This window comes from Prionailurus bengalensis, chromosome D2 (genome assembly GCF_016509475.1).
Source record: "Prionailurus bengalensis isolate Pbe53 chromosome D2, Fcat_Pben_1.1_paternal_pri, whole genome shotgun sequence".
Taxonomy (NCBI): domain Eukaryota; kingdom Metazoa; phylum Chordata; class Mammalia; order Carnivora; family Felidae; genus Prionailurus; species Prionailurus bengalensis.
Genome location: NC_057351.1, coordinates 18,556,556 through 18,568,988, shown reverse-complemented (window position 1 = coordinate 18,568,988; position 12,433 = coordinate 18,556,556). Strand labels below are relative to the sequence as shown.

Below are 12,433 nucleotides of genomic sequence, written 5' to 3'. Positions count from 1 at the left end.
CAAGTCATTCCAATTTCGAATTACAGAAACAGTCTATATATTTCACATTCTATTCAAATGGAAATTGCCCCACATGATATTAATTTAGTCTTCTGTACAAGAATGATACAAATCTACAGATCAGGGTATTCTGTGTTTCAAGACAGAAAAAAAAACTGGTGGTTTGTATCCCACTCTCCCTTTCAAAATAATCCCACAACAGCAGGAAGCACAACCACCCAAACATCTGTGATTCCGACTACAACGCATGGCGATGGAAAAACCAGAAGGAAAGGCAGATGAAAGAGCAGAGAGGACACAAAGCAAATCTGTGTGGGTGGTGCAGGGACAGATCCTGGTGGGGATTTGTGGACCATGAAAAGAAAAATTCCAAGATGATCATAGACGTAGAACTTCTAGAGATTTGACTATGGGGAAAACCATATGGAAAGGCACTTAAACCGCCGCTGGAGGCTGTTAGAAGATGGGCCAGATACTAAAGAATGAAAGCAAATACAAAATTAGTCCATTAAAAACTCCAAGAATCACATAAAATTGAATAACGAAGGAAACGTAATCAGTACATTACTTGACTCAGTGAGCCATAAATATTCACATTGCCATTAAAGGAAAAAAATTTATACTGGGACAATATAGGCAGAGGAAGGAGTGTAAGTTACCCTAAATCCTTACCTTCTATAATAGGAAATCAAGAGGTGTCTAAAACTGGTAAATTAAGAGATAGCAACATACGATGTTACTTAGAAATACGGAAAAAAACACCAGAAGACACGGCTCAAAGACCTAAAAGGAGTTGTTTCTGGAAAGGAGGACAGAGGAGATGAGGGAGATGAAAGAATTATGTTTCATCACAACTCTTTTAAACTGTTCAACTAAAACATTTGTGGGAAATATCTAGGGGCACCTGGGTGGCTCAGTCGGTTAAGCGTCTGACTTCGGCTCAGGTCATGATCTCGTGGTTCATGAGTTTGAGCCCCGCGTCTGGCTCTGTGCTGACAGCTCAGAGCCTGGAGCCTGCTTCGGATTCTGTCTCTCCCTCTCTCTCTGCCCCTTCCCTGCTCACACTCTGTCTGTCTCTCAAAAATAAACATTAAAACAATTTTTTTAAAGGAACACTCTAATAAAAACTAAAAAGTCTTATAGAACTTCATTACCTCATTGCTGGGTCCAGCAACTGAAGATGCTAGGGATTCTTCAAGGTCTTCTGCTAATACGGATGCATTTTCCCTTGATGTAATAGACACCAACCCACTGTTTCTGGAAAAAAGAATAGGAAGACCACCACAGGAACCAGCTCCTAAAATACTATCTCCTAAAAGAAAGAAAAATATACAAAAATACGTAACAAAACAAAACAAAAATGTTTTCTAAAATCTACCACTCTAGGGGCACCTGGATGGCTCAGTCGAGTATCTGACTCTTGTTTTCAGCTCACGTCATGATCCCAGGGGTGTGGGATTGAGCCCTGACAGTGCAGAGCCTGCTTGAGATTCACTCTCTCTCTGCCCCTCCCCTGCACACACACTCTCTCTCTAAAAAAATAAAATATAAATATAACCTACCACCTTAAGCAAAAAATCATTTTGCTATAATAAAAACAATTTTTTCCTTTACAATATTCCTACTTAGAACTCAGCTTTTTAAAAACTTTATTTGAGAGAGAGAGCGAGCGAGTGAGCAGGGGGAAAGGGCAGAGGGAGAGAGAGAATCCCAGGCGGGCTCCACACCAAGTGTGGAGCCTGATCTAGGGCTCGATGCCACGACTGAGAGATCATGACCTGAGCCAATATCAAGAGTCAGATGCTCAACTGACTGAGCCACCTAGGTGCCCTGTATTTTTACTTACTAAGTAAGCCAAAGGGGAAGGAAAAAAAGTCTACGCTTGCTCAATGCCTTAATAACAATCTCCCTACCCAAAGTCAAGGCTCTTGTGTTTAAACTAGAAAATCTATGTTCCATCTTACTGCCCAACTTGGATTTTGCACTATGCCCAATCTCTTTAGATTAAAATTCCTAATGAGACTACCTGCTTGGCTGTTTTTTTTTTTTTTCCTCCACTATTGGCTGGCTCCCCTCGCCCCCATTCTAGTCCCCCTGCATGAGTCCAGCACCTGGGATTCTTCTTATCCAGAGATCTGGACAAACTTCCTTAAAGAACAGCAACTCAGGATAAGTTATTATAACTAGGAATAAGCAATTACTTCTCTTACCATTGGTTCTTTCCTTCCTGGCTTCTTCTGGAGAAAATGTTACTATTTTTTGCCCAAAACACTTTGGGAATTTACTACCCTTTTGGTTTTTCAGTAGGGTTAGGACTTCAGCTACCACTGGTATCGTACAGAATGAATGTCTCAATAACACTTGGAGGTATCATGCTTAAAATAACACTTATGGAAAGACAATAAAAACTGCTAGGAATGACTAATGAGTCGTTAATCATCCTTTCTAAAGCTGATACTATACCTTGTGTATTAAAGACAATTTTCTCCCGAGGAAGAGAAAACTTCCCAGTTCCAGTGGAGCACACATAGACGGCACTCTCAGTATACAGATAAGCAGTCTGGTTTGAAAAGTTTGGGACCATCAGCCGACACATAATCAAGTCTTCAGACTGAAAATGAAAGATTATATTTAATGAGAATTAGAACAGAAATACTTGTTTGTATAATTTTGTTCTTTACATTTTTGTTTACTATCTCATAAAAATGATAAAATAATTCAGACTGTCCTTATGAAAACCTAAACACTACCCTTGGGATGATTTATAAAATAAGTTTACAAACATCAATTGGAGAAATCATTTGTAGAGCTGTAAATAATTAGCTAATTTTGAAAATAATTCCACGGTGATTTTAACTAAAAGCCTATAACAAATGTGAGAAAAGAAATAAAATATTTAAGAAACAAAACAGATGAACATAGGGGAAGAGAAACAAAAATAAGATAACAGAGAGGGAACTAAACCGTAAGAGACTCTTAAATACAGAAAATAAACTGAGGGTTGCTGGGGGGGAGGGGGGGTGGGGGATGGGCTAAATGGGTGTTGGCCATTAAGGAGGGTACTCATTGGGATGAGCACTGGCTGTAGTATGGAAATGATGGGTCACTAAAATCTACTGAAGCCATTATTACACTATATGTTAACTAACTTGGATTTAAAATAATTTATTAATTAAAAAATGAAAAAAAAAAAACCCAAAACAAAAATAAACATTAAAAAAAAAAAGACATAAAAAAATTAATTATATTATTGATTTAGAATTGGCAAATACTTTATAAATGATCCCCGGTAAACATTTAGGTTCTTATTTCACTGTGAAGATATCAAGCACAAGAAAATAGAGTTCATTTGTTCATATATAAAGTCAGAAGCAAAAATAGAAATACGACCTAATTAAATGAAATCAGCAAATATATACTGTTATTAAAGAAGTAGTTTTATAAATAAAACATTAAAAGGGGTATCCTGTGATTTCATTCTGAAATTGTTTGCTTTATACCTCTTTTGCACTGCCTAAAAACTCTTAACAATGAGCATGTTTTTCCTGCATAATCAGAACTATGAGGTTTATTTGGAATAAAAGAACAAATTAAATGATTTCCTTACAGTATTTAGTTACAGTCATATTAAGAATAAGAATGTAACAAAATTTGATACTATACCACGTAAGGTCAAATGAAATGAATTTACAGTTAAGACATCATTGTTTTTTTTAAATTTTTTAAATCTTTATTTTTGAGAGAGAGACAGCATGAGCGGGGGAGGGGCAGAGAGAGAGAGGGAGACACAGAATCTGAAGCAGGCTCCAGGCCCTGAGCTGTCAGCACAGAGTCTGACGCGGGGCTCAAACCCATGAACCTGAGCCGAAGTCGGATGCTCAACCACCTGAGCCACCCCTGTTAAGGTATCATTATTAAACAATACTTACAATATTAAACAACTGCTTCCTGTCAGCTGCTTCCACTCTCATTTAGCTAAGGTTGCGCAAAGGAACGAATCTAAGATGGCAAATAAAATGCAATGCCTAAACACTGGCTATTTAAAAATATTTCCAGGGGCGCCTGGGTGGCGCAGTCGGTTAAGCGTCCGTCCGACTTCAGCCAGGTCACGATCTCGCGGTCCGGGAGTTCGAGCCCCGCGTCGGGCTCTGGGCTGATGGCTCAGAGCCTGGAGCCTGTTTCCGATTCTGTGTCTCCCTCTCTCTCTGCCCCTCCCCCGTTCATGCTCTGTCTCTCTCTGTCCCAAAAAATAAATAAACGTTGAAAAAAAAAATTTTTAAATATTTCCAAGCCCCGCAGATCAATCTCCTAAAAAGATTTGACCCTGCAATGGTTAAGACAAACAACTCGAATGAGTTGAGTTACCCTGATGTTACTGTCATCTGTAATTTAATTTACGATAGAAATCTTACCTGAAAAGGTGGATTATACTGAGTGACTTCTACAGTTACTACATCAGACATTTGGTGGCCATTATCTTCTACTGTTATCAGAGAGTAATAGATGAGACATGGATTGTCCGCTGGGTGCCATGCAGCTGCCAAAATCAGGAGCCCATCACTAATCAATGAGAAAGAAAGATCTATAGCTCTTTGGAAAACAGCTTGTCTTCTCATATAGTTAAATATACATTGACCATATGACCTGGGAATCCCACTCCTAGATATTTACCCAAGACAAACAGAAACTTAAGTTCACACAAAAACCTGTGTGCCAATAGGTAGAGCAGCTTTATTCCTAACTGCCTAAAACTGGAAGCTCGAGATCCTTCAGCTGCTGAACTGATGAGCCCTGGTAATTCTACACAGTGCGCCACTACTCAGCAGTAAAAAGGAAGAAACTACTGAATGAATGTCAAATGCATTATGCCAGTCTCAAAAGGCTCTATACTATATAATCCCACTTATATGGCATTCTGAAAAAGGTAAAACTCCAGGGACTGAAAACACATCAATAGTTGCCAGGGGCTGAAAGAAGAGGAGGGGTTGATTACAAAGGGGCACGAAGGAATTTTTGGGGTGACGGAACTACTCCTCTTCTTCATTGTATCCCAAATGAGTGTGCATTTGTCAAACTCATTGAATTATACACTAAAATGGGTGAATTTTACTGTATATAAAATAAGCTCAATAAATCTGACTTAAAAAAACATCAAATTGGGGCATCTGGGTGGGTCAGTTGGTTAAGCGTCCGACTTCAGCTCAGGTCATGATCTCGCGGTCTTTGAGTTCGAGCCCTGTGTCGGGCTTTGTGCTGACAGCTCAGAGCCTGGAGCCTGCTTCGGATTCTGTGTCTCCCTCTCTTTCTGCCCCTGCCCCGCTTACGCTGTCTCTCTCTCTCTCTCAAAAATAAACATTACAAAAAAATTAAAAAAAATATCAAATCATCAAATTCAGAGGTTGGCAAAGCATAACCCTCAAGCCTCACTGTGCCCGAGTTTTTTTTTTTTTTTTTTCAACATTTATTTATTTTTGGGACAGAGAGAGACAGAGCATGAACGGGGGAGGGGCAGAGAGAGAGGGAGACACAGAATCGGAAACAGGCTCCAGGCTCCGAGCCATCAGCCCAGAGCCTGACGCGGGGCTCGAACTCCCGGACCGCGAGATCGTGACCTGGCTGAAGTCGGACGCTTAACCGACTGCACCACCCAGGCGCCCCCAAGTGAGTTTTTTTTTTGTTTTTGTTTTTGTTTTTGTTTTTTTTAAATTTTTCTTTTCCCCAGCGTTTTTATTTATTTTGGGGACAGAGAGAGACAGAGCATGAACGGGGGAGGGGCAGAGAGAGAAGGAGACACAGAATCGGAAACAGGCTCCAGGCTCCGAGCCATCAGCCCAGAGCCTGACGCGGGGCTCGAACTCCCGGACCGCGAGATCGTGACCTGGCTGAAGTCGGACGCTTAACCGACTGCGCCACCCAGGCGCCCCCCAAGTGAGTTTTTATAAATGAAGTTTAACTGGAATACAGCCAGGTCCACCTATTTCTAAACTGTCCACGGATGCTTTTGTGCTATCACTGATTGAGTACAATAATTGCAGTGAAGGCCACAATGGCCCCCAAAGCCTAAAATAGCCAGTCTGGGGCCCTTCACAGAAAAGGTTGCCAAACCCTGACCTAATCTGTTCTTTGAAGTTTACTTTGGTCCAGAAGAACATTTTGTTTTTAATAGTTACAGAAATCTCCATGTGAAGACAAACCTTTTTCTCTCTTAAAGCTTCTATGTTCCTCTCAAGTCTATCAAAATTGTTGCCCTCAAAAAGAATTAAATGGTCTCTACCCTTAACCCCTCCGGAACTTTGAGTAGTGTTAATTATTAGCCACTTCCATTCAAGTCTCAGAAACATTAACAGGGTGGTAAGCGCCCTCTACTGACAACTAAAAACAAGAAACAGAGGGTGGGGAGAGGGGTGGGGAACCAAACGAAAAAACCAAGCAAGTGGGGGCCAGGGACTCAGTGACACACCACTCCAAACCAAGCAGTCCTAACGTGGCTCTTACTCCTTTTCCACTGTTTTCTTCACCCAATTCCTGAACCTTTATCACTTCTACTTGGACTCTTGAAAGAAATCTAAAAATATTGGTCCAAATTTGTAACATACGGGCAATGACCTGGAGAGCTAATACAGGACATAGAAGAATGTTACTAATAGAAGAAGGAACTAATGGATGACCCAAATGTGAGACCTGAAATCATAAAACTCCTAAAAGAAAACACAGGCAGTAATCTCTAGGGCAGCAGCTTTAGCAACATATTTATGAGTATGCCTCTTCAGGGAAGGGAAACAAAAGCAAAATAAAGTTATTGAGGCTACAACAAAATAAAAAGCTTTTGCATGATAAAAGAAATGATCAACAAAACCAAAAGGCAACTCACTGAATGGAATTTTGCAAATAATATATCGGATAAAGGGTCAATACCTAAAATATGTGGAGACATACAACTCAACACCAAAAACCCAAAAACCCAATTTAAAAATGGGTAGAGGGCCTGAATAGACATTTTTTTAAATGTTTATTATTTATTTTTGAGGAAGACACAGTGTGGGAGGGAGAGAGGCAGAGAGAGAGGGAGACACAGAATCCGAAGCAGGCTCTAGGCTCCAAGCTTTCAGCACAGAGCCCAACACAGGGCTCGAACCCACGAACCATGAAATCATGACGTGAGCCAAAGTTGGATGCTTAACCAACTGAGCCACCCAAGTGCCCCTGAATAGACATTTTTCCAAAGAAGACATACAGATGGCCAACAGCCATATAAAAAGATGCTCAACATTAGTAATCATCAGGGAAATGCATATCAAAACCACAATGAGATAACACCTTACACCTATCAGAATGGCTAAAATCAAAAAGACAAGCATTAACAAGTGTTGGTGAGGATGTGGAGAAAAAGGAGCCCTCAAACTCTGTTGGTGGGAATGCAAACCTGGTGCAGCCACTATGGAAAATAGTATAGAAGTTTCCTGAAAAATTAAAAATTGAAATACTATATGATCCAATAATTCCACTATTGCGTATTTATCCAAACAAAACGAAACCCTAATTCAAAAAATATATGCACCCCTATGTTTATTTTATTTTGAGACAGAGAGAGAGAGAGAGAGAGAGAGCAAGCAGGGGAGGGGCAGAGAGAAAGGAGGACAAAGGATCTGAAGCGGGCTCTGTGCTGACAGCAGTGAGCCCGATGTGGGGCTCGAACCCACGAACCGTGAGATCATGACCTAAGCCAAAGTCAGATGCTTAACTGACTGAGCCACCTAGGCGCCCCACCCCTATGTTTAATTCAGCATTGTTTACAACAGCTGAGATATGGAATCAACCCCAGTGCCCATTAACAAATGAATGGATAAAGAAGACGGAATATTACCCAGCCATAAAAAAGAATGAGATCCTGCCATCTGTGACAACATGAATGGAACTAGAGGGTATCATGCTAAGTGAAATAAGTCAGACACAGAAAGACAAATACCATACAATTTCACTTCCATGTGGAATCTTAAAAACAAAACAAATGAACAAAAACAAAGGAAGACTCCCCAGAAGAGGGGTGGGTGAGGGAATGGGTGAAATAAAGCGGGCTAAGAAGTACAAACTTTCAGTTATACAATAAACAAGTCACAGAGATGAAAAGTATTGCCAAAACACAACACGAAAAAGGAACCGAGCGAGCTCCTGGAGAATGCAGTCTTAAAAATACCAAGGACGGAGGTACAGTTGGTTACACCGATGATAAGACTCTACGTTGAAGTTACTTTAAAGACTGCATCAGGGCACCTCAGTGGTTCAGTCAGTTAAGTGTCAAACTCTTGGTTTCTGCTCATGTCATGATCTCACAGTTCGTGAGTTCGAGCCCCATGTTGGGCTCTGCACTGACAGTGTGGAACCTGCTTGGGATTCTCTCTCTCCCTCTCTCTCCACCTCTCCTTCTCTCTAAAAATTAACATTAAAAAATAAATAAATAAAAATAAAATAAAGACTACATCATTGGGTGATAAGGAGCGCCCTCCGAGTCATGGAGACACATCTAACAGAATTCCTTAGAGAGTGGTGCTAGGCCAGGTTTGACATCTTTAGAAAAACACTGTCACATTCTAAAAAACATGAAGCTGTTTTAGGTAGTAGAGATGACAGAACAATAGATAATGAAAATTTTGCAAACCAGTAAAAATGTAACAAATTTTTATGTGAGTATATATATAATACATTTATGATTTAAAAAATCCAACTTCATATCTAGAATGAAGCTATCTGAGGGGCGCCTGGGTGGCTCAGTCAGTTAAGCGTCCGACTTTGGCTGAAATCATGATCTTGTGGTTTGGTTCATGAGTTTGAGCCCCACGTTGGGCTCTGGGCTGACAGCTCAGGGCCTGGAGCCTGCTTTGATTCTGTGTCTCCTTCTCTCTGCTACTCTCCCACTCGCACTCTTTCTCTCTCTCTCTCAAAGATAAACATTAAAAAAAAAATTAAAATGAATGGAATGGAATGGAATGGAATGGAATGAAATGAAATGAAATGAAATGAAGCTATCTGAGGGGAGCCTAGGTGGCTCAATCAGTTAAGGGTCTGACTTCGGCTCAGGTCATGATCTCATGGTTTGTGAGTTTGAGCCCCGCACTGGGCTCTGTGCTGACAGCTCAGAGCCTGGAGCCTGTTTCAGATTCTGTGTCTCCCTCTCTCTCTGCTCCTCCCCGACGTGTGCCTCTCTCTCAAAAATAAATTAGCTTAAAAAATATAAAATGAAATAAAATAAAATAAATCTGAGTTGTGTCAGTAATAATCTAGTAAAAGAACTTATAAGCCTGCTCACTGAAAATATAAGCCTTGGTTGCAAACCTGGCCAAAATGAGCAACAGATCAAGGAGCATCCATAAGCATTGGGAAGGCAAACACTATTCTTTTTTTTTTTTTTTTTAAGTTTTTTTGATGTTTTTATTTATTTTTGAGAGAGAAAAAGAGAGCGAGCGTGAGCGGGGGAGGGGCTGTGAGAGGGAGACACAGAATCCGAAGCAGGCTCCAGGCTCTGAGCTGTCAGCACAAAGCCCGACAGGGGGCTCGAACTCACAAACCGTGAGATCATGACCTGAGCCGAAGTCAGACACTTAACCGACTGAGCCACCCAGGTGCCTCAACAAACACTATTCTTACATGAAGAAACATATGCAGACACGGATACTCCATATGGATCACTAGAGGGTCCAGAAGGAGAACAAGAGCCGTGTCTTGCAAACCCCACAAGCATCTTGTTAGCATGACAAAAATGGGGGAAAGGAGCTTGGGGTTTGGCCCAGTACAGCAATTCCTAAGTATGTTTCTCTTTTCTGTTTTCAGCCCACATCTCCATTCTGAGAAGTGTATGTGGAAAAATGTCTGCATCGTATGCCCACGTGGGTTGTGTCCTACCAGCAGTTCTAAATCTCTGAAAGTCTGGTAAAGATAAAGGAAAACAGATAAACTATATTTAATTAAACCATACATGAGAATTCAGTATATACTATTGTCTATACCTCTTTGATAGTTTATATAAGGTTTTCAGAAACTATAAAGAAGGATCTTACTGACATTCTCAAGAGCCTGAGAGAGAAAAATTATACAGCAAAACTATAATATCCTTCCAAGAAATAAGAATTTGTTCTACTAAATTAAATTACCCTAAAACACATAAAAACTGCCCTTAACTTCTGGTAAGTTGTGTTTTGAAGGATTCCAAGTCACACATTGGGCACTGATTACGAACTTTCTCATGGAAGCCATGTTACGAATGATTTTTAAGTTCCATATGACCTTTGGTATTAAAACTAAGTAAGACAGGATATATTAACTTTATCAGACTAACCTGGGATCTTAAGCACCACTTAGAGCCTTGTTTCTAAGAGGAAATTCACTGGGACTATAAACTCTGAGTTCTAACGTGTATTGCCAAGACAAAACCTCACCCCACCTTCCTTTCTCCAATACAGCCACAAACACAGGCTTACTAAAGCAAAAGATGTGGACAAGTATGCCCGGTATCTCCACTGAGAAGAGAAGGAGGACAGCACGGAGCACCCACAGCAGCAGGGAGGGCATTTCTTAGCACGAAGAAAGAGAAGCTCCAGCCATGAGAGCAGGAAAGATGAGTCTTGAACTAGGGCAGGCAAGTAATATAAGAACACACAGCTGAAGGCTGAGAACTGCCTACATTTGTCAAATGAACCAGCATCTCTAGATAAAGAACATAAAATCATTGAGTGAGGTATAACAGTATGAAAGGATTAGCATTAGAAGAACAGATAGCAAGACTGCTCATCATTTTATAATAAACATTATTTTCCCAAACAACGATCTATATTCTTTATGAGACAAACTAACTGCTTACCAGTTCTGCTTCAAATCCAAATACCGAATGTTGACCCCTTCTTTAATAGCTTCGTAGTTACTCTCGGATCCCTACGTGAAAACATCAATAACGTAAGTTCCTGGAGTGTGAGGATTTCTTTTCAACTTTGTATTCCCAGCACCTACTAAACGGTTCAAATAGTTATTAAATAAATAAAAATAATGGATGCATTTTAAAAATTATTAGGTAAATCAGTGAGTTCCACCATTTCTAGAGATTGAATGCGCCCTCTCTGTTTATCTGATGGCTAAAAACAGTGCATTGCAATGTCATCTAAATAATGAGAGAAACTAGCATTCTCATATAACCATAAATGTGAATTACAGAAATGAATATTATTGTTCCTTACCCAAATAGCATCAGTAATGTTTTCCTTCAGAGCTCTGTTTATATCCCAACTATGTGCTTGTTTTTCTGAAGAATCATCTAATTCCCATTTACTGATGTTTGAACTTGTCAGGCTATAAAAACTTGTTCTGTCTCTATCCCAAAGGACACTTGAAAGCTGTATGGAGAGAAGAAAAAGGTTAAGTTTATAGATTTTTTTTAGTTCTGATGTTAATGAACTATTTTTCTGAAATCTAAATTTTATATATTTTGTGAGTATTCTATTAGTAATCTTAGCAGAATTCTTCATTTAGGATTCAAAGAAAGGAGTGATCCTAAAATGGACCTTGAAAGCCAGGTCAGATTTTCATAGGCAGAAATATAAAAGCAGACAGCCCACAAAGAGCACAGTTGGGAGTTAGGAAAGTTATAAGGTCTTTCAAAGAGCAACCAGTAGTCCTGTTACATTGGAAATAATGCTCAATGTTACAAGTAGAAATAATGCTCAAATGAAACATGAGGGACACATGGCAGAGAGTCGGGAATATGAGTTTGTAAACCTAGTAAGCAAGGGAGATATTCTCAATGGCTTTTGAACTCAAGAGCTGTGTTACAGGAAAGTGAATGTGGCAGGGATGTGTATAGTTAGTTACATGTAGGCAGATTATTTTGCCTTTTCAAGTATACACTTGGTTATGAAGTACAGACGTGTTTTTTTTTTAAGGTGGGCACACAACTGTTTTGAGCTGAAGCCCTAATTTTCTCCGTTTCTCTTGTCACCATGATTCTGGCCACTAATGGGTAAGGAGGCTGACGGTGAGTGAACGGAACTGGCACCAAGAGCTTAGGGGAAATTTAGCAAGAGTATAGATTAGGGCATAACAATGGAAGCAGAAGACAGGGATGAAAATGAGACATGACAGAAATCAAATCTACAGTATCTGGTAAGTAAGAAGGAGACAGAGACACACACACACACACAATCAAGGTTTATACCTGGGTCACTGAAAAAACAGGGTCATGGACAGAAATAAACAGGTCAAAAGAGAAGTAAGTTTTATATACACTTTTGGTGTAGAAAATGGGAGAGAAAAAGGAATATGGGCCATTTGTTTTCAGACAGGTCAGGTTTTAGGTTCAAAGAGCATCAAGAAAGCAGATGATGAGAGCAACCTGAAATTAGAAGGAAAGAGCACAGTAGAAAGAAAATGTGCTTTTCATTCTAACGTGCCT

At 40.0% G+C, this 12,433-nt stretch overlaps 1 protein-coding gene across 1 annotated transcript in view; it reads right to left on the bottom strand.

Moving 5' to 3' along the window:
* NUP133 (nucleoporin 133) overlaps nucleotides 1-12,433 on the bottom strand; it is a 58,707-nt gene that overhangs the window by 35,729 nt on the left and 10,545 nt on the right. The window contains exons 7-11 of the mRNA XM_043596353.1: nucleotides 11,223-11,378; nucleotides 10,853-10,923; nucleotides 4,413-4,560; nucleotides 2,464-2,611; nucleotides 1,155-1,312 (exon numbers count right to left, since the gene is read on the bottom strand). Coding sequence (XP_043452288.1) covers nucleotides 1,155-1,312; nucleotides 2,464-2,611; nucleotides 4,413-4,560; nucleotides 10,853-10,923; nucleotides 11,223-11,378 — 681 coding nt within the window. The remainder of the gene's footprint in view (nucleotides 1-1,154; nucleotides 1,313-2,463; nucleotides 2,612-4,412; nucleotides 4,561-10,852; nucleotides 10,924-11,222; nucleotides 11,379-12,433) is intronic.